This window comes from Narcine bancroftii, chromosome 5, assembly GCF_036971445.1.
Source record: "Narcine bancroftii isolate sNarBan1 chromosome 5, sNarBan1.hap1, whole genome shotgun sequence".
NCBI lineage: Eukaryota > Metazoa > Chordata > Chondrichthyes > Torpediniformes > Narcinidae > Narcine > Narcine bancroftii.
Window position 1 is genome coordinate 28648550 of NC_091473.1, and position 26085 is coordinate 28674634.

Genomic DNA, 26085 nt, shown 5'->3' on the forward strand with positions numbered 1-26085 from the left:
TACCTCGGAGGTAGTCAGGGAATCCTATTAAACTTACATAGGTCTCAACCACCGGTGGCTTGACCCAGTTACTCATGAGATGTCAACACTTGCAGGCTAGCATCACAAGGAAACCCTGGCTGAAGTATCTGCCGTGATCAGGGGGAGAGAGGGGTCGCTGCCACAGGATGGGGGGGGGGGGGGTGAGAGGAGAGGGGTCAGGGTGCAACTAACAGCCTGAAGGGGGGCATGCCAAGTCACTTACAGCATCATTGCCGGGTTGGTATTTAATAGGTCCATCCCCCTCTAGCTTAAAAGGTGCTTCTAGCACCTTTGACCCATTAATTGCACCTGGGTCCAGGAGGGCTACCCAGGTGCTGCAGCTTAAAAAATCCTATTCTCTCCATCACACGCAATGCTAGCTATTATCTTCACACCTGGAAACAGCCTTTTCGCAGCTGCAATTCCTCTTCATATCGTCATTAGCTTGTACATCAATTATTTTATTGATCTTGATACTATTCAACAGGTTTTCCACTTTTAACTACCTTAAACCAGTTTATCCAGAACACGTATAAATTCTGAACTTCATGTTGGAACCCCTTCAACACCTCAGAGTTAACTATTTAAAGTATCAAGTTAAGTCAAGTTTATTGTCATCTGATTGCACAGGTACAACCCAAGGAAACAGCGTTCTCTGGTCGTCAGTACAAAACACGCAGAAACATAGCCAGACATAGCACACATACAGACAAACAGTACAAATGCAGGACAAGTATTCAGATATACAATAAAAATAAATAAACAAATGCAGAAATAAATAAATAGATGGACAAATAAATAAATAAATAATATGAGAGAAGAAAAATTGGGACTAAAATTAGACAGAGCCCAAATAAGATTTATTATGATAACACTAGCACTAGCAAAAAAAATGTATTATGACAACTTGGAAAATGGAAAAGCCTTAAAATACAACAGTGGTAAACAGAAATGAACAAGCGTATTCCATTAGAAAAAATTACATACAATCTGAAAGACAAGTATACATTATTCGAACAAATTTGAGAACCATACATAAAATATGTTAGAGAATGCCGACCACAGACCTCCTCCATCTCTTAAAACAACATGATTATGAGCATGGTAAGATTTAAATATGTAAAAGTGGACGACATGACTTCTTTGCTTTTTGTTATTTCTTTGTTCTATGTGTTTTATTATTTATTGGTTTTTGAGGGGGGGGAGGGGGAAGGGATGAAGGGGGGGTAAAGAGGAAATGTCACTGTGTATATTAGTGATGACCATTTGTGAATGTTGTTATTGATATGATTCATGGTGCAAGAAATAAAATTTAAAAAAATAACAATTACATGAGCCGAAGTGGCTGCTCCAACCTTGTGTTGCACCATTTTTTTGATTATCGTCCACTACCTACTCAGCTTGCTCCAATCTTGTGATTCTCCTTCACTTCAAACCATAACTGTTAAATCTTCTGTTTTGTCTATCCCCAGGAAACTTCAACACCCCCTCTCTCAATTAAATAAACCCTGAAGACCCATTCTTTGATCTGGCTCTTGGTTCATCCCACTGCAGCTCGAAAATGTGTTTTCCACAGATTTCCTGACATTTTTTTGATAGCATTGAAGGTTGCTAGAGATGAGAGTTTAAGTTGATTGTCTGGAATCAACTCAGATCACGTTGATTCACTTGATAATTATAATTGATAATTAATGATAATTAACATTGGCTTGATATTCAATGTTGGAAATCTAATGTTCCAAACACGATGAAAGATGATAGAAGCAGTGTTTTTTCTAACAGTGGCTTTGCTTGATTATCATTAAATGAGTCTATTGAACTTGCTCATCAACCTGTTGAAAAGGATATTGAGATTATGATGGACACATATATACAGAGTCTTGATTTTAAATTGATGGTGCGTTGCTTTCAATTAATTGTTGCAGAAACTAAAGTTTGTGTCAGCAAAAAAAATACCATAAACAAGACAGCCACAAATTTAGTTTTTAATAAAATAAATGTTTGCAATTTCAAATCAACTAAGAGGTTTTATTTTGCCTATGATTATGAATATTTTGTACTAAATATGTTAAATATATATTGTTTTTGGAGTACAAACCAGTTATAAATAGTTTGCAAGGATCTTTTAATAACATGAATCCAGCTCCATATTGAATGATGGGAATCTTTGTTCATTGAATGAAGATATTTATGTATTTTCCTTTGTGATTAAATGATGCCACGGTATTGGGTCTAACGAAAAGCCATAATTCACTTGACATTCCTCTAGAAACTAGTGAGATCCCAGATTGATTAACTGTCTGTCCAAATCCCTTCAAGATAAAAACCACAAACCCTGTGCATTTAAGCTGTGAAATAATTATTGCAGCATGAAATGAAACATCAACAGTAATGAAGTGTTTTTAAAGGCTGGTGTTGAAGCATATCAACTTTTGTCTGAGCAGTAACATGCGCCTATTGTAGCAACAGGTCTACGCGGATGCCATTTAACAAACTCTAGAACACCTCGACAGTCAAGATACATTCATCAGGCTGCTCTTTATTGACTACAGTTGGGCATTTAACACCATCATCCTCTCAAAACTGATCAGCAAACTCCAAGACCTGGGACTCAACACCCCATTGTGTAATTGCATCATGGATTTCCTCAACTCCAGACCACAATTTGTGAGGATTGATTAGAACATCTCCACAACTGGAGCACTTCAGGGCTGTAATCTTAGCCCCCTGCTCTACTCACTTTACACCTATGACTCTGTGGCTCGGTATGGCAATAACACCATCTACAAATTTGCTGATGATACTGTGACAGAATATAGACATGTTTTTGGGAGATAAATTGGGGCAGGGTTTTTAGTATAGGTAACATACAAACACTTTAAAACAGATCTTACTTAAAATACTGGAGCCCTGCTCATGCTAGACATGTTAGGGACAACAGTCTTTTCAAAAGCTTTGGAGAGTGTCCAAGATACTTCACTAATAGATTGTTGTTTACAAAAAGGCAACAGATGAAAGAGCTTGTTGGAGCCACATTCTGTCTGGAGTGGAACTTGCTGTTCTAGAAGGATCATGTGGTTTTGCAAGCAGTAAGAGTAAAACAGACTTTCTGTGTGTGTGTGTGTGTGTGTGAGAGAGAGAGAGAGAGAGAGAGAGACACCGAGATCAGTTTTACAGTCAGCAGCAGCAGCTGGGACTGGAACAGGACAAGTTGGCAAACTTGTGGAAAACCCCATTTGGAAGACTGGTTGTGAGTACTTAGTTCAGCCTGGTCAAAGCCCTTGTGGTTCATGCAAGAGGTGAGCACTGGCTGTATAATGTTTCACTTAGAATAAGAGAAACAAGAAGGCACTCTGTGGTGACCTGAAAAAAGAAGGTTATCAGCTGGAGAACCCTTGTCAGCAAGACGCTGAAGTGACTGATGGAAGTAAATCAGTTGTGGCTGTCCTAGAACAACAAATCTCTCTCTGAAAACCAACAAGAACCTTCCTGAGCGATAACCATTTACCTTTCAAGCACCAAAGCCGGGTGAACTTTATAAATGTTAAATTCTGTGCACAGTATAAGAATTGCCTGCAACCAGTGAACTTGGAGGAGTGAAAATCAAAGACCTTTTTCTGAACTTACACACACATTACATACACGTGCACTTAGAATTAGAAGGGTTGTTAGGTTAGTTAAGTCAATAGTGATAAGTTAAAGTGTGATTCTGTTTTCATGCTTAAAGATAATTAAAAACAACTTTTGTTTAAGTAACCATTTGTCTTAGTGAATATCTATTGCTGCTGGGTTTTGGGGTCCTCTGGGCTTGTAACAATACCTCTTCTCTTTGGCTTGGCTTCGCGGACGAAGATTTATGGAGGGGGTAAATGTCCACGTCAGCTGCAGGCTCGTTTGTGGCTGACAAGTCTGATGCGGGACAGGCAGACACGGTTGCAGCGGTTGCAGGGGAAAATTGGTTGGTTGGGGTTGAGTGTTGGGTTTTTCCTCCTTTGCCTTTTGTCATTGAGGTGGGCTCTGCGGTCTTATTCAAAGGAGGTTGCTGTCTGCCAAACTGTGAGGTGCCAAGATGCACGGTTTGAGGCGATATCAGCCCACTGGCGGTGGTCAATGTGGCAGGCACCAAGAGATTTCTTTAGGCAGTCCTTGTACCTTTTCTTTGGTGCACCTCTGTCACGGTGGCCAGTGGAGAGCTCGCCATATAACACGATCTTGGGAAGGCGATGGTCCTCCATTCTGGAGACGTGACCCACCCAGCGCAGCTGGATCTTCAGCAGCGTGGACTCGATGCTGTCGACCTCTGCCATCTCGAGTACTTCGACGTTAGGGATGAAAGCGCTCCAATGAATGTTGAGGATGGAGCGGAGACAACGCTGGTGGAAGCGTTCTAGGAGCCGTAGGTGATGCCGGTAGAGGACCCATGATTCGGAGCCGAACAGGAGGGTGGGTATGACAACGGCTCTGTATACGCTTATCTTTGTGAGGTTTTTCAGTTGGTTGTTTTTCCAGACTCTTTTGTGTAGTCTTCCAAAGGCGCTATTTGCCTTGGCGAGTCTGTTGTCTATCTCGTTGTCGATCCTTGCATCTGATGAAATGGTGCAGCCGAGATAGGTAAACTGGTTGACCGTTTTGAGTTTTGTGTGCCCGATGGAGATGTGGGGGGGCTGGTAGTCATGGTGGGGAGCTGGCTGATGGAGGACCTCAGTTTTCTTCAGGCTGACTTCCAGGCCAAACATTTTGGCAGTTTCCGCAAAACAGGACGTCAAGCGCTGAAGAGCTGGCTCTGAATGGGCAACTAAAGCGGCATCGTCTGCAAAGAGTAGTTCATGGACAAGTTTCTCTTGTGTCTTGGGGTGAGCTTGCAGGCGCCTCAGATTGAAGAGACTGCCATCCGTGCGGTACCGGATGTAAACAGCGTCTTCATTGTTGAGGTCTTTCATGGCTTGGTTCAGCATCATGCTGAAGAGGATTGAAAAGAGGGTTGGTGCGAGAACACAGCCTTGCTTCACGCCATTGTTAATGGAGAAGGGTTCAGAGAGCTCATTGCTGTATCTGACCCGACCTTGTTGGTTTTCGTGCAGTTGGATAATCATGTTGAGGAACTTTGGGGGGCATCCGATGCGCTCTAGTATTTGCCAAAGCCCTTTCCTGCTCATGGTGTCGAATGCTGGAAACCCACGGTTGTGGGTTCTATAAAGAAAAGTGATGAGTCAGCATACTGGAGGGAGATTGAAAACTTGACTGAATGGTGCACCAACAAAAACCTTGCACTAAGTGTTACCAAAACTAGGGAGCTGATTATTGACTCAAGATCGGAAAGCCAGCGGTATACAATCCAATGATCAAAGGTGGAGAGGGTGAGCAAATTTCTTGGGAATCACTATATCAGAGGATCCTTCCTGGGCCCAACACGTTAATAGGATTGTAAAAAAAAAAGCATGTCAATGCCTCTACTTCCTCTGGAGTTTGTGGAAGATATCAGAAAACTTTCCAAATTTACTCAGAGGTGTGGTGGAAAGTGTGCTGACCGGCTGCATCACAGTCTGGTATGGGGACACCAATATCCCTGAGTGTAAAGTGTTCAAAAGGAAGTGAACACAGCCCAGGACATTACAAAAAAAAACCCTCACCACTTTTGAGTACACCTACAGGGATCGCTACTGTAAGAGAGCAGCAGCAATCATCACAGATCCACACCATCCAGCACATGCTCTGTTCTCGTGCTGCCATCAGGAAAGGGGTATCTGTATGGGTGCCACAAGACTTCCACCACCAGGTTCAGGAACAGTTGCTACCCCTCCACCATCAGACTCCACAGCAACAAACATATCAGAGACTCATTTAAGGATCCGTACTTGTGCACTTTTTAAAATTCTCTCTGTGTTGACATGAATACGCTATGTACAGATTTTTCCTGTACTACCAGAAAGTGGTAATTCTGCCTCTTGCAGGGGAAAAAAATCTCAGCGTTGTATGTGATGTCATGTATGTAGTCTGACAATAAATCTGAAAATCAAATGTGCGTATTTTACATATCTTGTATTTGGTATCATTGCCACATTGTTAGTATGTGTGACTTTGTTTTGGGATTCTTTCAAAAATTGTGCTGTGGGCCAGAGGCAAAATCTTGTTCACAAAACTGAATTTCACAGTTGGATATTTTCTTTGATCACCTTGTATTTTTCTCTCTCTCATGAGTCTCTGAGTCATCCATTCAATTTTGTGCGCAATACTGACAAGGTACTTGTACTGAATGATGATAGCTCCCTCTGCTGAGGCAATTCCGTATCTCTTGTAGTTTCTCAGACTCGATAACATATGTGGATTTGTGCTCTGAACTATGGATCATACTGAATTATAACGGAATCCACTCATTTATACAATACTTAGTAAAGAAAAAGAATTCCTCTGGCATCAGCTGAACTGAAGCTTGGAAAGCATGGAATGAAAGCATGCATGTTTTATTTATTTATGATGGTCTCAATTTGATGAACTCCTTTTCCTAAATCAGTATTAGTTGTTTTGAAATGGGTGCTTTGTTTTATTTTTAAAATGAGTGGAGTGTCAGTAAAGTGTAGACTTTTGAGCAAGACGCAAGGACAAAGGTAGCTTCATATTTAAGATTTTTTTATTGGGTTAAAAATATCTTATTTTTAATTCAGTCAATTTATCTGATCGTGTCGGAGGTAATCTGAGATTGCATTTTTGTTTCTCTAATTTAGAGATTGGCTTACAGTTAATTAAAATTGGTATATTGAAATTAGATAGTAACCAGGCTAAAGTATAATTACAGTAAAATCCCCATTATCCAGCATCTATGGGGATTTGCCATGCTGGAAATGCAAATTTTCTAAGTTGACTGAGATTCACTCTTACAATGCCTAATTAATACACCTGTATTAAGAATACACCATTTAAAAGACAGTGCAAAATGTAAAGTAATTTGCAAAAAAAAAATCATTGTTGTATTCTTTAATTTTGTAAAGTTCATTATAATCAAGTAATTCCTGTAACTTACAAAATTTAAATTTGAACCCCGGGCGCTGGAACAGTGTTGTGCTAACCGCAACACTAACCTAGTCGCAGTTATAATTAACCGCCCCCACCCCCCCCCCCTGGTTTACAGATAAAGCTTTACTAATATACTTAATACTAATAAAGGTATAGACTCATTCTTGGGGGGAGTCACCCACCAGTGAGTGGCATTGACTAGTTTTTCCTCCTGTTGACCTGGTCAGTCCCTCGGTCCAACATGACTCACCTCCACAAGTGTTCTGGCCAGGCCCTTGGCCCGACCCAACTCACCTCCATGCAAGTGTCCCAGTCAGAACCTCTGCTCAATCTGACTCCTCTCCATGCCAGGGTCCTGGTCAGCCCTTTGGCGCACCTTTATATTGAAACCCCATTCATGAGCACTTAACAGCATGGAGCTAGCTGCTACATTAACCCTGCCACTGTCTTAATTAACCCAAGTTTACAGATAAAGTTTTACTAATATACTTATTACTTACTAATAAAGTTAATGACTATCACTACTCAGGAATAGGGAGACGCTTTGGGAGAGTCACCTCAGCAGTGAGTAGCATCGACCAGCTCTTCATCCTGGCTGCTGCCATTTTATTCAAACAACTTTATATTTGTTCACAAGGGGTTGTTTGTTGCTTCAGAGAACATTTACTTTTACAATTTTAAACTTTTATTTAAAGTGTTGTTAAAACTTTATTTATTCTTTTTTTAGTTATTTCCTTCACTTTTTTGCCAGTTGTTTGAGTTTCCGGTTGATTGAATGCCAGATAATGGGGATTTTACTGTAACAAGTAGCTGCCTTATTTGTTAATTATGCAGTAAATAAATTAATTCAGGCACAACAGCATCATTATTGCAGCTGTGGTAGGTAGGAGCTGATGAAAACCACTTATATCTGTGGTGAGTACATACAGTTCAAATAATTTTGGTTAACTTGGAGCTGGATCTGAGATTCAGACAATGCAATGCATCATAAATGCCAAGATATCTGGCTGATTTGTTCCTAGAAGTAGTTACAGCTTTTGGATTAAATATTGCTGAATTGGTTGGTGTTATGGGAGATGAGATTTTGACTACATATAAGGCAGATAGTGGGAATCTGTGTAGTCATGATGCAGAAGCCTCAGCACTTGCATTTGTATGACTGGGAATAAAGTTTTGCAGCTGTGTAGACAGGAGAAAAAACTGAAGTAGGAATGAACAAAGTGATAACACCTGGTACGTGGGGATCATGCAAGTTGTGGAAGTGACAGGAGACAGTATAAATCATGAAATGGCCTCGATGATGCCCAATACCAGGATTAAGGGAATCTTTTCAGGGCTAGAGAAAGTGGAATTGAAAGAAAGGTGTCGAGTTGTCTTGGTCCATGTGGGAATCAACATGGAAGGACAAAGGCAGAAGTTCCCTTGAAGGTGTATGAACAATTTATATCCAAACTAAAAAGCAGAACTGCAGAGTTAATTATCTCTGGATAGCAACCAGCACCACATGAAAATTGACATCGAGTTGACGAAGACCAAGCTTTGAATGGATGGCTCGGACACTGGTGTGGGAGAAATGTATTTTGGTTCGTGAGCACTGACACAACTATTGGGGAAAGTGGGAGTTGCAGTCTTGAGATGGTCTTCACTTGAATAGATCCTGCTCTGCATTTGATCCATTAAGATAAGAAGAACTTCCCCTGATAAACGGTTCAAGGCTGAAATATCAGTTATGTATTTTTATCTTTGCTACATAGAGGACACTGTTTGACCTGCTGAATTTCTCTTGCTTTGTGTTTTTACTTCAACCACGGTGTTTTGCTGCAGATCTAAATTGTTGGGGTGACAGTAGATTCAGGTGAGGAAAAACTTGTACAATTCTAAATAAAAAACATGGTAATAATGTAGGTTGGGGAAATGTATAATGCTGACCAAAGTTTGTCAGGAGGGTACAGAGCATCATAAAAGTTATCACCAACTAGAGTCAAGAGAATGGTAAATAAAAGGAAAAATTGGAAAGCTCTTTGTTTGAATGCATGTGGATTCATTGCATAATAGACAGGTAATGATGCAAATAGAAATTGATAGGTGGAATCTCACAGCCAATACAGAGGTGTGATGGCAAAGTGAGCAACAATGAGAGCAAAATGTTCCAGGAAATGTAGTTTTTTGAAGAACTTGGCAAAGAGGAAAAGCAAGGGCGGAGGGGGGGGGGGGGGGGTGGAATAACCATGATAATGAAGAATAACCTCAATGGAGCCAAGAGAAAAGATCATAAATTCAGGTCAAGAGGCTGACCAACGAAGCAAAAGTATGCAGAAAAAGTGAGAATTGACCCAAAAGATGAAGGAATCATATAAATTGGAAAAATAGAGGTGCGAGTAGCAAAGATGTTGCAATAATGATTGGAAACTTCAGTCTACGTCGAGTTGGGGCAATCCAAAAGCACTGTCGAAGATTAATTCATGGTGCATACATGATGATGATAAAAATCACTGTAGTGTCCAAACCAACTCGGCCACAGGTGCTCTTGATTTTAATACCATTTAGTGGGAAAGGGTGACTAATAATTTTGTTTTGTTAAAGACCTTTCAGGAAAGTATAATAATGATTCTATATTAAAGCTGCAATTGCTTTTGTTCAATCGGAAGATGGTCTAAATCTAGCAAAGTGATAGTATAAGAAGCAAGGTGTCCACTGTATATTAGGAAACATTAAAAGATATGACAGTGAAAAGACAGTGGATAACATTTAAAGAATTAGTATATAGTTTAAAAAAAAAACAAGTCTGAGGATTGAGAAAATTTCAGAATTGAGGTAAAGGGAAAAAAGTAGAATAAGAGTAAACTGCTGGAAAAAAATGAATTTTGATTGTAAAAGCATCAGTAGTATGTAAAAACAAAACAATTAGCAGGAGCTGATGTATGTCCCTTGCAGGCTGAGACAGGAGAAATTACTAATTACAAAATGAGTGCAAGTTTAGAAAAAAAATGCTGGTGAACTGATGAGAATGAAAACCAATAACCCCCTCAGATCTGATGTCTTGCATAGCTAAGGAAATAAAGGAAGGTGTTAAGAGCTACTGCGTAGAAAGGCTCCAAGTGCAAAGGGATACGAGAGGATTGGGAAAACTTTAAAAAGTGACAAGGAATCATGAAAAGAGAAATAAAGAGAGGGAAGGTTGATTATGAAAAAAATATTCGCACAAAATATAAAAACACAGTAAAAGTTTTTATAATTATAAAAAGTACAAAAGCGTGGCTAAAGTGAAGGTTGGTTCCTTGAAGGATGATAAGTGGGATTTGATATTGGGTAATGAGGAAATGGTTGAGGCTTTGTGTCGGTCTTCACAATGGAGAACATGTCTTCCATGCTAAAGACAGATGTTTTGGATGCGATGGGAGGTGAGCATCAGGATGCAAAAGCTATCACTAAAGAAGTAATACTGAGCTCACGTGTGGGTCTAAAGATAGATAAGTCCCCTGGTCCTGATACAATGCATCCCAGGGTACTGAAAGACATAGCAAATTCTCTCGACAGGTCCTGGTGGATTGGAAGACAGAAAATTTCATGCCACTATTTTAAAAATGATATAGGCAAAACTATAGTCCAGTTTGTTTAACATTTGTGATTGGGAAATTGTTGAAGCTATCATTAAAGAAGAAATAGCGAGGCACCTGGAGCGAAATGGATCCATCACGCAGATGCAGCGTGGATTCAGCAAAGGCAGGTCCTGTGTTTGACAAACTTACTGAAGTTCTTCGAGGGTTATAAAGAGCGCTGTAGATAGAGGGAAGCAGAAGGACTTTGTTCTTCTTCAGAAGGCATTCAAGAATCTGCCACGTAAAATACTTCTACATAAGGTAAGGATGCATCGAGGGTGGTGCATTAGCATGGATAGAGGATTCGTTGACCAATAGAAAGTAGAGAGTTTGTGTTTTTTAGGTTTGCAATCAGTGGTGAGCAGGGAGGGTGCTGCGGGGATCAGTGCGGCGCCCACAATTGTTCACGACATATATTATTGATCTGGAACAGATTGAAATGTGTCTAAGTTTGTTAATGAGACTGAATTGAATGGAAAAGCACATTTTGCAGATGATATGGAGAATCGGCAGAGAACTTTAGATAGGTAAGTGAATGGGCAAGGGTCTGGCTGATGACATACAATGTTGTTAAATGTGAGGTTATCCACTTTAGAAGGAAAAATGAAAGATTAGGGTATTATTTAAATGGAAAGCGATTGTAGCATGCTGCCACTTTGAAGGATTTGGGAGTACTTGTGTATGAATTGCAAAAGGTTGGTTTGTTGGAGCAACAGGCTATCAAGAAGACAAATGGATTGTTGGTCCTCATTGGTAGAAGGATTAAATTTAGGAGCAGGGAAGTTATGCTGCAACGAGGGGCATATCTATGGAAAATAGCACCTATGGTAGGGGTAGCCAAACTTTTACATTCCACAAGTTAAAATGGCAACATGGAGGTCTCGTGAGAGCTGGCCTTGGTGCCTGCCATGTTGTATTTGGCTTTGGCCTTTTAATAAGTTGAGAGCAAATGGGAGGACAAGTGGAGAAGAAAGAGGTGTGTGTTCTTTGTACATCAATGGGGAAGGGGGGGGATGGTGTTGGCCGGGGAGAAGGGGGAATCAGATTCAGTCTAGACAAATCAGGCTTCCGTTTATGCTAATCGTGTCCCCTTCAAAGCACCACTTCTATTCACCGGGGGAGGTGCAGGGACCACCGGGAGCATGGGGCAGTGAAGGAGACCATCGGGGGCATAAACTGCTCAGAGGTGCTCATGGCATGTGACAATCCTGTCATACCCTAGATGTGACCTGGCTGCACCAGTATGGGGTGCTGGTGAGGCCACATCTGGAGTTCTGCATCCATTCATGAAGAAGGATGTACTGGCATTGGAGGCAGTGCAGACATTCACCAGGTTGATTTCAGAGATGAGTGGGTTAGCCTATGAGGAGAGTTTAGTTGTCTCGGGCTTTACTCACATGAATTTAGAAAAATGAGAGGGGTTCTTACAGAAACATATAAAATAATGAAAGGCATAAATAAGATAAGAGGTAGGTAAGTTGTCCCTATTTGTGGGGGAGATGAGAACTAGCGGACATAACCTCAAGATCCAGGGTAGTAGATTTAAAACGGAGATGAGGAGGAACTGCTTTCCCAGAGGGTAGTGAATCTATGGAATTTGTTGCCCATTGACACAGTGTGGGACTACCTCAATGAAATTCAGACCAGGTTGGATAGATTTTTATGTAATAAGGGATATGGGTTAAAAGATAGGTAGGTGGAGGTGACCCTATCATCAGATCACCCATGAATGGCGAGCAGGCTGGATGGCCTACTCCTATTTCCTTTGTTCTTATCGCTGAAAATGGTAACAGTGGAGATGATTAGATGCACTGCTTGTCATTTCTCAGCATTTGGAATTTAGAAAAATTCCCACTGACTGAAATGTAGCAAATGTCATCTAATTTATTCTGAAAGGAGAAACAAAAAGAAAAATGGGGGAACTGCAGACTTCATTGGTATGGAATACCCTTTATTGGCAAAGTGCTAACGGGGCACATTAGAAATAGTAAATCATGGAGAATTAATGAAGGCAACATCAAATTTGACAAGTGTGTTTAAATATTTGAGGCTGCGACTGCAAAATGTGGCATTTCTGGACTTCAATTATGTGCCACTTGAGATTATTAAACAAAATAACTCCCACCTAGAGCTCTTGATAATATTCTGTCCTGAATTGAGGATAAGTTACTGGTTAGTTTTTAAGGCCTAATTTCCTGTTTCGGGTTCTCACTGACATTTTATGAATTGGCAAATTTTTACATGGCAAATGCTTTTTGTTTCAAGCATGACTTAAATTTCCAAAACTTTTCTCCTAAAATAATTAAAATCGTAGTAATTTCCAAACTTCTTGCAGGTTTCTAATGGGATTAGTTTTCTGCTGAATCTCCTACCAATGTCCTTATTTTGTTGAGCCAGGAAACCTCGCAATCCAAACCCGTCACCACAATGACACAAATGTACTGAGAACTGTACAATTGTCTCAATTATACGCGCTGCAAAATGAACTGATTTGAACTGCTGAGTTGAGATTAGTAAATTGCATTTGCAGCTTCACAGAGAAGTGCACAGCATAAGAACAATTGAAAAGCAGTGGTGCAGTGCTGATTTTTTTTTTCAGTGCAGGAGCTCACCAAAAACGGCGACAGGGAGATGCCGGAGCTGCCCCCTGAGATGCCAAAGCAGCGCTCCTGTGAGCTCCGGCAGCACTCCACCCCTATTGAAAAGGATGTTGAAACAGCTTCTCAAACTGCTACCAATTAAGAAAAAATTAAGGCATACCTATTGAGGAATTATATAGCAATTGATAAAGTCCTGAAGACAAAGAACATGAATAACTTTGTCCCAGCAAAATAGGTATTCATGAAACCATTTCCCTGGGCTACTGAAAAATCTATAATGTTTGTATGATTATTACCAATAACAGTATAGGTGTATAAGTGTTTCAGAGATATATTTTCAAAGGAGTGTAATCATGTGGGCAAGAAAAAAAAATAGTAATTTGTGCTGGAGATCTGAACTGTGTCTGAACTGCACTTGCAGTGAGAGCTCATTTACTTGGACTTTGTAAAAGTCAAAAATAAATCTACATTTTCCTCCTCTTCGGCTTTTCCTTAGATAACTGAACAACCATGGCAACGTCGTTATAAACATTTTACCATATCACACCTAATTTGTGTTGTGATCCACTGCATGAAATCTGTTTCTGTCTTTTTAGTAACAGTGTTTACATAATTTTGTAAGAAAGTCTTGTAAAGATCCAACGTCAAAGTAAATTTCTGCCTTTGTTTATTTATTGCAAATTCCTTGTTACCTTAAAAATGATTAATTGGGTAAAATGAAAATACTGAATCTTAAGTGAATGTTATTTCATGATGCTGTTCTTTGGGTCCACTGCCAGGCTTTTGAACACATTAAGTTCAAAGTTCAGATTTATTGTTGGAGTATACAAGACATCACATACAACCCTGAGATTCTTTTTCCTGAGGGCAAGGCAGAATTACCACTTATTGGTAGTGTTTTTAACAAAACTGAACTCGAAGTACATATGTAAACAATAAAGAAATGTAAACAAACTGAACTGTGCAAAACAGAGAGAAAAAAATCAATAAATGCAGAAGTAAGAGTCCTTAAATGAGTCCCTGATTGAGTTTGTTGTTGAGGAGTCTGATGCTGTTCCTGAATGTAGTGGTGCGAGTCTTGTGGCATCTATACCTCTTTGCTAATGGGAGCAGTGAGAACAGAGTATGTGCTGAGTAATGTGGCTTCTTAATGATTGCAGCTCCTCTCTGATGGCAGCGTTCCCTGTCGATGGTAGGGAGGTTTTGCCTGTGATGTCCTTTTGCAGAGCTTTTGGTGTCCCTATACCAGTTATGCAGCCAGTCCACACACTTTCCACTATACACCTGTAGAAATTTGCCAGGGTTTCCGATATCATAGCAAACCTCTGCAAACTCCTGAGGAAGTAGAGGTGCTGATTTCTTTATTCAAGATGCCATTAGTGTGTTGGATTGGATTCAGGAAAGGTCCTTCAAGATGGTGACTCAAAAGAACTAAAATTTGCTCACCCTCTCCACCACTGATCCCCCAATGATCACTGAATTATATAGCTCTGGTTTCCCCATCCTGAAGTCAACCATCAGCTCCTTGGTTTTGGTGGCATTGAGTGCAAGGTTGTTGTTGGTGCACCATTCAGCCAAGTTTTCAATCTCCCTCCTGTATGCTGACTCATCACCCCTTTTTATACAATCCACTACCATAGTATTATCAGCGAATTTGTAGATGGTGTTGTGGTCGTATCAAACCACGAAGCCAAAGATGAACATGTGCCGGTGTTGCAACATGTTACTTGACTTGAACTCTGCAGCTGCATCACTTTCAAGCAAAAGTAAGCCAGATCATGATGAATTAGTGGGGGAGCCAGGCACATTTCCCTCCTTATCCCAGGGTCACATTGAAAACCTGTAGAGCAGTGGTTCTCAACCTTTTTCTTTCCACTCACATACCACTTTAAGTAATCCCTACGCCATCTGTGCTCTGTGATTAGTAAGGTGGTATGCGAGTGGGAAGGGAAGTTGCTCTAGACTCCATTGTTACTGAAATATTTTGCTTGAGAAAAATTGTCATTAGCCCATTTCCTTTGGAGTTACGAAACCATGCACATAACAAGTCAATTAGGTATGATTAAAACAGTGGTTTTCAAGCTTTTTCTTTCCACACATATACCACCTTAAGCAATCCCTTATTAACCGCAGAGCCCTAGTGGCATAGGAATTACTTAAAGTGGTATATGAGTGGAGAACCACTGCTGTCGAGTTTAATAACAACTACTTAAGCGGAGCTTACTATCCACTATGGTAGCCTAGGCTTTCAGTGTTATATTTTCCAGCTAAGTTGTTTGAAAATGTTGTGAACTAATCAATGCAAATAAAAATCAAATTCAAGTTTGCTTTGAATAGGAATTATCTGTATCTGATCCCCAGGAAATTTACTACAAAAAATGTTTTGTTCGTTGCATTAAAATGAGCAGTAATTTATGTTCCTAATGTGTTTTTTAAAGATAAAAATAGCTAAATCCTTCTAAACCAGGTGTCTTATGTCAGGCACTTATATCTTGAAATGCTGAAATGTTTTCCCAAATATCATTTCTATTGTTGTTTACTGCTGATATGAACTAAGAACAATCTAGACAGAAAAATAACTGGGTAAGCAGAGAGTGGCGAGAAGAACAAAACATTCCCTTAACTGGTGAGATTTTACAACAGTAAAAAGAGTATGGAAACAAATGTGGGTGAGTTAGTTAGCATGAAATTATGTGTAGAAGAAGATTAAATCAAGAGAGTCAAAAGACAAGGATGTGTGTGAAAGTGTGGCAAATCTCCAACAAGAATGAGGTGCTTGAGGTGGGTTCAAGATTAATTGGCATTACTTTAACAATTACACAATCTAACCAAGTCTATGTCTAATGTTTAACTCTCGGTGATGAGTTTAGTGGCCAACTACTGCAAATTCAGGTTGGCTACCTTTGGCTCAAAGCAAACGGTGAAGCAGAACAATTTGACTGCAACTTCGGGAGATATGTAACTCTTAATATGCGTCATCACCCTTTGAATTTTCCTGGCTGATTCATCATTTTAGTAGTGGTCTGCGCTGTGAACAGACTATCCTTTGAGTAGTAAGATTTGGCCAAACATCTTTGAAAGAACTTGCATCATTTGATAATTTATCACATCTTCCAAATGCACTGAAGAAGTTGATAATAATGATTTTTTTTTCCCTTTGGGAAGATTTCTTGTACAACTTGATGTCCTGAAAAGGGAAGATTACCAGGCAATTTACTTGGGCATGTTGGTGGAACAGAGGAATGCCACCCAGGATAGGCAAGTGCTTTCCTGTGAGGCATCAGTTTAATGTCTCAAGTTTAAGTGCAATATGCCATCCACATGACTCTTGAATCATCTTCCTGGCATGGCTAATCACTGCTGAAGCAGGGCTTCACAACGCAAACCTTTGAGGAAATACTGCTACACACAGACAGCAGCACCATGAGGTAGAAATAAATTAATTTGTGAGGTGGCCAAAATAAATGTTAACATGAGAGACAAATAGAGTAACTGAAAAGTTGATTTGATAGTATATGAAAATGCACTAGATTTGTTTTGTGGAATGGCCAGATTGACTCTCTGGAACCTTTCTGAGGGGTGCGCATGCATGTGGGCTTGAACTTGGTGTGTGGTTCTCACTGCTGTCATTCTGAATGTGTTCTGACATTGGAATCCCCATGGAATAGTGGAATTTGCAGCTTTTCAGCAGTTTCAATGGGGAATCCAGATGCTAAACAATTGGGGGCATTAATCTTTGCATGTCTTTAGCAACTCCATTCACTTCAGTGGAAAGGAACAATTGAGTAAAGAAAGTTATGGGTTTTTAAAATTACTTAAAATGTATTTAAATATTTGAAGTATTTTCCAGTGTTCTAATAACTTAAAAATGTTAATGTCATTGTGAATGGTGAATAAAATATTTTCACAATCTGTGAGAGACATTCTGCCATGTTTCTTGCAGGACAGCAGTCACTACACTTTAGAAAATACTAAATTTGCTTTTGAATCACTTATTGTGTGTGGATATGATACAGATACAAATCTTTTGCTTCGTCTCCATTTCACTAAAAATTAACCCTTACCACGTCTGGTCAATATTGCATTAACATTTTCTAATAGTAATGCAGAGACTTTTTGATATCTTGTTCATAGATCCTTATTGATTGAGACATTTAATTGATGAGTCTCTATTAATCCTCTTTCAACTGAGTTATTGAGAATATTTTACCTTGGTGAGTTATCTGTTCCAATGAACCATGAGCAGTTTTGCACTTGTATATCCCCACCACTTTGAGTTCTGGAGACAACTGATCAACTTCATTCCTTCAGGTGGCATTGAATGACCTTTAGTGTGTCATCATTAAGTTCACCAATATGAATTCAGCCAAAGTAGGAATCCAAAAATTACCTTGGATTATCAACCAAGGTTCTCGTACTATTTATATCCCGTCACCTAAATTGGTGATACATTCTGGAGTGAAGTATTTAATGATCACAGGTTTATAGTTTCTTTCGCCACTACATGGGCATTTGTGTATTTCAGGGATTCTTTTGTGAAACTGAATAAAAATTGAAGAATCAGAATTAGGGTTCAGTTATGGTACAGCTGATTGAAATGGAAGTTACATTGTACTACATTTTCCTACACATAAATGAAAATAGATTTATTTTGGGTTTTCTGAAACAATTTTGTTCTCTTTTAAACTAGGCAAGTCTGCTGTTTTGAAATGTTTGCTGGCCATCCACAAAATCTTCAGGGAGAGTGACCCTGCCTATCTCCTCAATGATCTTTACATCACAGACTACTGCATTTGGATACAGAAAGTGAAGTAAGTCATGTAACTTTTTTTAAAAAACACACAATTGGGTTATCTCTATAAGGACCGTTTCTATCAGACAATCCACATATTTACTTAAATTTGCATGTTTCTAGATGACATCGCATTGAATTAGAGACCTATTTGAATATGTATAAGGAAAAGTTTTGTGACTGCCAACGTGTCATTTTATATTTATTGTTGTGATGTTTGCCATATGATTTTTAAAAAATATACAATCTTTTGAGTGCTCCAGGTTGCTATTTCTGTTCAACTTCCCTTTTTTTCTCTAGAAGTAATTTTACTGCTGGCTTGAAAGTCTGTCAGAAATTTCTTTGCTGCTCAGTATTTTCATACAACGTTGGCAGTAGCAATTGTCATTTTGAGCTTCGTACGTTTGATGCTGCAAAGGTACTGAAATACAACTGAAAGCTTGGCAAGTAACTAGACTGCAGTCAAAGGTTTTAGACTGGTTGTCAGCTTATCAGAGGAAGGAAGCCATGACGAAAGTGACAGCTTTGGAAAGCTCGTGTGAAATCTATGCAAGCAGTCTTCAGTTTCAATTACTGACCTCACATTGGAATATGAATACGTGCCAAAATATCTCAAGGTTTGTACTCTATGAGGATGAAAAGGTGCACAACTAGAGGGGCATAATTATTCTCTTAAATCAAAGTTAAGATTATATGCAAAATGTTAAAAAGTACAAAGGTCTTGTGATTCAGTGCTCTCAGATTAGCTTTGATAATGTTTTAATTAATTCATAAGTATCATGGCGAAACCAAAGCCATTTATGAATAAAATTTAAATTTAGACATATAGCGCAGTAACAGGCCAATTCAGTCCTATGAGTCCGTGCCACCCAATTTACACCAGTTATATATCTTAACCTCCTATGAATGCTGCGAGACCGGCTGAGTTCCTCCAGCATTTCTATGTAACAAAGGCATTTATTACTCATTTCTAAATTTATTTAAGAAGTTGGTTATAAACTGTGTGGTATTGCAGTTCTTGTTCCAGAAATTTGACCAAATGATTAGGTTGGATTGGAGATGTTCTACCAAATGGACAATGAGTGTAACAGTAAAGGCCTTTGAAAGTGGTGACCTTCTTATGCAATTACGGCATGATTTCCTTCCAGGGAGTTTATGTCGTCATCTTGGCAGATGTTGTCAAAGAAACTTTAGTTAGTTTCTGCAGTGTACTTCCTGCATATTCAAATAAATGGTTCTAGTGCCAAATTTGTGATGGAGAAGATTAGGAGTTGGCTGGTGGTTTACTTATTTTGTTTCTCACTTATTACAGACATAGTTTTGCTTGGTTAAACGAGATAAGTTTTTGTCCAATGATAATCATCACCCCACCCACCAGATTATCAATTGTGGGGGGATTCAACAGTGATAATCCATTGAATGGCATTGGCCCTGGCTGTATAATCCATTGATTGGCATTGGCCCTGGCTGTATAATCCATTGAATGGCATTGGCCCTGGCTGTATAATCCATTGAATGGCATTGGCCCTGGCTGTATAATCCATTGAATGGTATTGGCCCTGGCTGTATAATCCATTGAATGGCATTGGTCCTGGCTGTATAATCCATTGAATGGCATTGGCCCTGGCTGTACAATCCATTGAATGGCATTGGCCCTGGCTGTATAATCCATTGAATGGCATTGGCCCTGGCTGTATGATCCATTAAATGGTATTGGCCCTGGCTGAATAATCCATTGAATGGCATTGGCCCTGGCTGTATAATCCATTGAATGGCATTGGCCCTGGCTGTATGATCCATTGATTGGCATTGGCCCTGGCTGTATAATCCATTGATTGGCATTGGCCCTGGCTGTATAATCCATTGAATGGCATTGGCCCTGGCTGTATGATCCATTGAATGGCATTGGCCCTGGCTGTATGATCCATTGAATGGCATTGGCCCTGGCTGTATGATCCATTGATTGGCATTGGCCCTGGCTGTATAATCCATTGATTGGCATTGGCCCTGGCTGTATGATCCATTGAATGGCATTGGCCCTGGCTGTATGATCCATTGAATGGCATTGGCCCTGGCTGTATAATCCATTGAATGGCATTGGCCCTGGCTGTATAATCCATTGAATGGCATTGGCCCTGGCTGTATAATCCATTGAATGGCATTGGCCCTGGCTGTATAATCCATTGAATGGTATTGGCCCTGGCTGTTTTCTTGTACAAGTATTACTTGCCATATTACCCAAGATGGATGCTGTCCACCTCTTTGGACATTTAAGCTTCAAATGTTTATCAATCCTGCATCCATGACAGTAGGTACGTTTTTGTATGCAAGTAGGTCTGTGTTTGGATGGGTGTAAGCAAGTTTTTAAACCTATGCACATATATCACAATCGTCTAAAGCCAGTGAGCAGCACCTAAATTCTGCTTTTAGTACTTTAACTGCTGATTCCTAGCAATGAACCTCTGATAATAAAAATTAACACTTCCCAATGCATTGCCTTATTTGATCAATTTTTTAAATATTTGGCTAAGTTTTAAAAATGTGAAATTTATAATGTCAAGTTTGAAAATGCTTTAGAAATGTATCTTTCTTTCTTGATCTAACCTTTCCTTTTCTCTTCTGCACCTTGTATGATATTTAAAATCATCCCATTATTGCACCTCAATTTTTACGGTCTACTTCTGGTCATAGAATCCCATTCCTTTAAGAGTTAATATGCCTCTGCACTGGTTTTGGCTCATGTTTTCATTTACTTTATTAACAGAGGGAGTTAGACTTATAAGATTGCCATTATTGGCTTGTTGCAGTGAACAGTAAACAGTTTTCTTTCAACTAGCACCACTTGGTAGTTAAAATTTTAATTAATTGAGGTGAAGAGCCTAATTTCCTGGTGAATATCTTTGCAATGGCCTCTCATCCCAACATGTTCTTTCTTTTAACAAGAGAATCAAAACTGTGCCTAGTTCTCTCAGAACTATTCACCCTGTAAAATTATAAATGCCAATGAACCATTTGCCTTTTTAACCATTTGTTGTAACTGCATGATCCCATTTTGCCATTTGTGTGCAAGAACACCCAAGTCCATTCACTCAACTGCAGTCTTTTTCCATTTAGAAACACATTGCCTTTAGGTTCTCTTGTAGTTCTGTGATCTCACACTTTCCTACCTTAAAATCCATTTGCCAGGTTTTCACTCACTCAATCAACCGAACTGCATACAATTACAGAATCTACATACAAATCTCTTTTCACCAAGACCTGGCTAACAGAGAACACCTCAGGCAACCAATACCTGACCAGACTGTTTCACATAGACTGGATCGGAACTCTGATTATGGAAATGTGAGAGGGGGCAGTGTGTACTTTTTCGTTAATACAGGATGGTGCACAGTCATTGGAGTTATGTTAACCTCCTGCTCTACTTCCTTAGAGCAAATCTTGATTCTCACTGGAGTTTATATCCCTCTTAATACCGATTACAAACAGGCACTTCCGAAGCTGCATGATGTGGACAGTAGACAAGAGACAGCCCATACCAACAAACTACAAATCTTAGTCAGAAACTAACCAGGCCTGTCTCAAGAAAGTCATGCCTGGCTACAAAAAGCATGTAACCTGCTGTACCATAGATCCCAGCACACACAATCACTGCAACACCAAGATAAAGAAGGCATACCGTTCTTTCCTGAGACTTCATTTTGATAAGTCAGATCACCTGGCTATGCTCCTTCTGCCTTCATACAGACAGTGCCTAAAAAGAGAGGCTCTGGAGATCAGAACACCTAGACTGTGGCCACAGGAGGCTGAAGAACAATTGCAGGACTTCTCGACTCAGCAGATTGGGGGTGTTCAAGGACTCAGCTGAGGATGTGAATGATTTCACCAGGGCTATCACAGACTTTATCAAAACAGCTGTGCAAGAATGTATCCCCACCAAATTATTCAGAGTTTTCTCCAACCAGAAGCTCTGAATGAACAATGAAATCGAGAACCTGCTGAGAGCCAGATGACAAGCATTTAAGTCTGGATATTCAGATCACTACAGAAGGAGCAGGTATGACCTGTGGAAAGCCATCTCCCAGGCAAAGTGGAGTTTCTGGGTGAAAATGGAAACAGCAAAGGATACCAGACATCTGTGGTATGGCCTAAATAGCTGCTAGAAAACAAAATCTGGTGCAGTAGGAGACAGTAAATCTTCACTCCCTGACAAACTCAATGCCTTCTACAACCGATTCGACCACAAGAACAAGAAAGAACCACTACAGTGCACCCCCATGTCCCCTGATGATCCTCTCTTGTCCCTATCCAAAGATGATGTGCAGGCTGCCTTCAGAAGCGTGAATCCAAGGAAACATCTGGTCCAGAAGGAGTAACCGACCAAGAATTAAAACTGTGCTGACTAACTTACCAATGTATTCACAGATATCTTCAACATCTCACTTTGGCAGGGATTGGTACCCACTTGTTTCAAACAGATGTCGAAGAAGACTGTGGTGACCAGTCTAAATAACAATCAACCAGTGGCACTCACATCAACAGTGATGAATGTTTTGAAAGGCTGGTGTTGAAGCATATCAGCTCCTGTCTGAGTGGCAATATGGATCCGTTCTGATTTATCTATTGTAGCAAAAGGTCTACAACAGATGCCATCTCACTGGCTCAACACAAAGCCCTGAAACACCTAGACAGCAAAAGTGCATACATTAGGATGCTCTTTATCGATTACAGTTCAGCATTTAACACCATCCTCTCAAAACTGATCAGTAAACTCTAAGATCTGGGGCTCAACACCCCACTGTATAATTGGATCATAGATTTCCTCACCTCCAGACCACAATCAGTAAGGATTGGTAAGTACATCTCCTCCACAATCTCCATCATTATCGGAGCACCATAGGGCTACGTTCTTAGTCCCCTGCTCTACTCAGTTTATACCTATGACTGTGGCTCGGTACGACAACAATACCATCCACAAATTCGCTGATGATACCACAGTAGTCGGTTGTATAAAAATGGGTCACCATTCAGGTGGGAGATTGAAAACTTGGTTGAATGGTGCACCAACAATAAACTCACACTCAATGTCACCAAAACCAAGGAGCTGATTGTTGATTTCAGTAAGGGAAATACAGATGTGTATGATCCAGTGATCATTGAGGGATCTGAGGTAGAGAGGATGAGCAAATTTAAGTTCTTGGGAGTTACTATCTTGGAGAATCTTTCCTGGAGCCAACACATTAATGGCATTGTGAAGAAAGCATGTCAGTGCATTTACTCCCTCAGGGGTTTGGTATGAGCGCAAAGCCATACAAAAGGTAGTGAACATAGCCCTTCCCACGATCAAGAACATCTATGGGGAACGCTTCCATCGGACAGCAGCAACAAGCCTCAAGAATCCACACCACCTAGCACCTGCTCTATTCTCGCTGCTGCCATCAGGAAAGAGAGATAAGTCACAAGACTCGTACCAGCAGGTTCAGGAACAGCTGCTACCCCTCCTCCATCAGACTCCTCAACAACAAACTCAATCTGGAACTAATTTAAGGACTCTTATTTTGCACTTTTTTTTCCCCTCCTCTCTATTGCACAGCCAGTTGTTTACATTTGTACATTGTGTACAGTTTTTTCATGTACTACCAATAAGTGATAATTCTCTCTGGCCTGCAGGAAAAAGTATCTCAGAGTTGTATGTGTATGTTGTATGTCAGTGTACATGTCGTGTATGTACACTGACAATAAATCTGAAACTAGATGACTGCTTGATGAATAATTTCTTTCGATGAGAAGCAGAGGTGAAAGAAAGATTAAAAGCTCAATGCAAGATTCTTTTTCTCTCAAAAAAGACATGACATATTCTTTTTCATAATTCTTTCAGCAATGTAAAAAATGCTTGTTTTTTTTCTAAAATCTATGGACAAATGTTTTCTAGAAAATTTGCACTGACAATGAACATTAATTAACTGGCCATCTAAAATTATATTTTGATCCTCAACTGCTTATGCAGTATTGATGTAGGTAAAGGCTCAAGCTTCATTCCACTGCACACATCAGTTCACTGAAAGCGCATCTGGTAAAATAAATCACTATTGATTGGTGGAAGTACTCACTTGAGTCTATTGCATATAAATCAACAAGCTGCTCAGTTCCTGGATTCTCTGATATCTCTTTCGTTCAATTCAGCATTATCATTTATTTAAAAGAGAAATATTTCACCTTTGTATCAAAATGGATTTAAAAGCTGCAATAAATCAGTTCAGAGAAAACAAGGTCTACAAAACTTTGATGTATGTTGAGTGTTATTTACTGTTGAGGAAGGTTGAAATTGTAAATCCATTATGATATTGCATTGGTTTCACTTTGTTTTTACAGGGCAGTTACATCATGTTATTCTTGCAGGGCCTTAAAAGAATTATTCTTGAAGGATAATTTGCACAGATGCAGTTTGGTTTTGACAGCTTTCTCTATAGTAATTTTGGTGGGGGGTGGGTGTGAGGGAGCAGGGTGAATGGGGAATAGGGAGATTTCTCTAGAGTGGAAACATTGATCTCTCATTGTATTGTGTTAAAATACAGAACTTGGTTTCAAATAGCCATTGTGGAAGTGAGTTATATATAACTGGCTTTGAGGTGGACATGGGTTAATAATCAGGATGTTGATCAAGTTTGTAGTTTTGTTTGTGTGGTCAGTCACTCCAAAAATTTGCATTGTATCAACACTTTCTTGTAGATGCAAACTATTACTGGACTTTGCTAACAAAAATCAATTCAAAAATTCTCTCAATTAAATGTTAGAAATGGGTAATGCCTCAAGAATGATCTTGTGTTTATTTGGGGAAAAAACAGCTGGTTCTTCAACTTCCAAACAATGATGCAATGAGCAAGAAAAATAGTTCAATTTCTATTTTTTGACAGCAGAGGCCGCCAGTGAACTAAATTTATTTTTAACAAGAAACTGCCGGACCTTAATTCCATCCATTCCAAGGAACTCTCAAACCGCAAAGCCACGTAGCTTTATTTTGCTAAAATTCTAAGCCAGTGAATTCAAGACAGGTACAGATCAATGACAGCTTTGCCTCAAATCAAGTAAATCAATCCACTTCCCCTGTGTTCCTTTCTCTTAGCTTCTAGCGATCCAGCTTCTCTCAAGCCAATCCCCCCTCCCCCAAGCTTTTTCCAACATTCCCTTCATCAGTCCCCTATTGCTCAGTTTTGTTCCATCTCCCCATCAAACCTATCTGGTTCCACTTATCAACTTCCTTATCAGACACTTGTGTCTCCACATCACCTTCAACTTTCTGTCTCAACCTCCACCATTCTCACCCTCATCTGGCTCCAACTACCCCTCCCTCTTTCTGCCCGTCACTGTTGTCCCTCATGTATACCTCCATCTCATCTGGCTCCATATATCCTTCACCTTCCCCCACTTGTCACCTGCCAGTCCTTGACTTGCCTCTCCCTTTTGATACTGACAACCATCCCTCTGCAGTCAGTCCTGATGTAAGGTCACCATTCCTGTACCTCTGGAGATGCTGCTTGGCTTGCTGCGTTCCCCTGTTTTTGTTTTTTTTTGCATCCCTTCCACTCCAGTTGTTCTCATTTAATTTAGACATACAGTATGGTAACAGGCTCTTCTGGACAATGAGCCTATATGCTGCCCAATACTCCAATTAACCTATGACCCCAATTAACCTATGAAAAGTGGGAAGAAACCGGAGTGCCTGAAGGAAACACACGCAGACACGGGGAGAACGTGCAAACTCCTTATAGCCAGTACTGGATTCAAATTTGGTTTGTTGGGACTGTCATAGATTATAATCTTCCTATAGGGCAGCGTGATTAGCATAGAGGTTAGCGCAACGCTGTGACAAGTTATACCAAAGTATATCTGAAGGCTGCATCCGAAATACAGGTTGAACTACCCCTATCAAGGGAAGTTAAAGAGATATTTGATCAATGTAATCATCTTGAAGTGTTGACAACAAATGCAGTAAGCACAAGGATAGAGAACATTTCATAATTCAGCAAAGAAGGATGAATAATGAAAGGGAAAATAGAATGCAAAT

At 39.8% G+C, this 26085-nt stretch overlaps 1 protein-coding gene across 7 annotated transcripts in view; it reads left to right on the forward strand.

Moving 5' to 3' along the window:
• Positions 1-26085, forward strand: part of shq1 (SHQ1, H/ACA ribonucleoprotein assembly factor) — a 147635-nt gene that overhangs the window by 82340 nt on the left and 39210 nt on the right. For all 7 annotated transcript variants that reach the window (XM_069937027.1, XM_069937024.1, XM_069937025.1 and 4 more), the window contains one exon: positions 17922-18042. In XM_069937027.1, coding sequence (XP_069793128.1) covers positions 17922-18042 — 121 coding nt within the window. The remainder of the gene's footprint in view (positions 1-17921; positions 18043-26085) is intronic.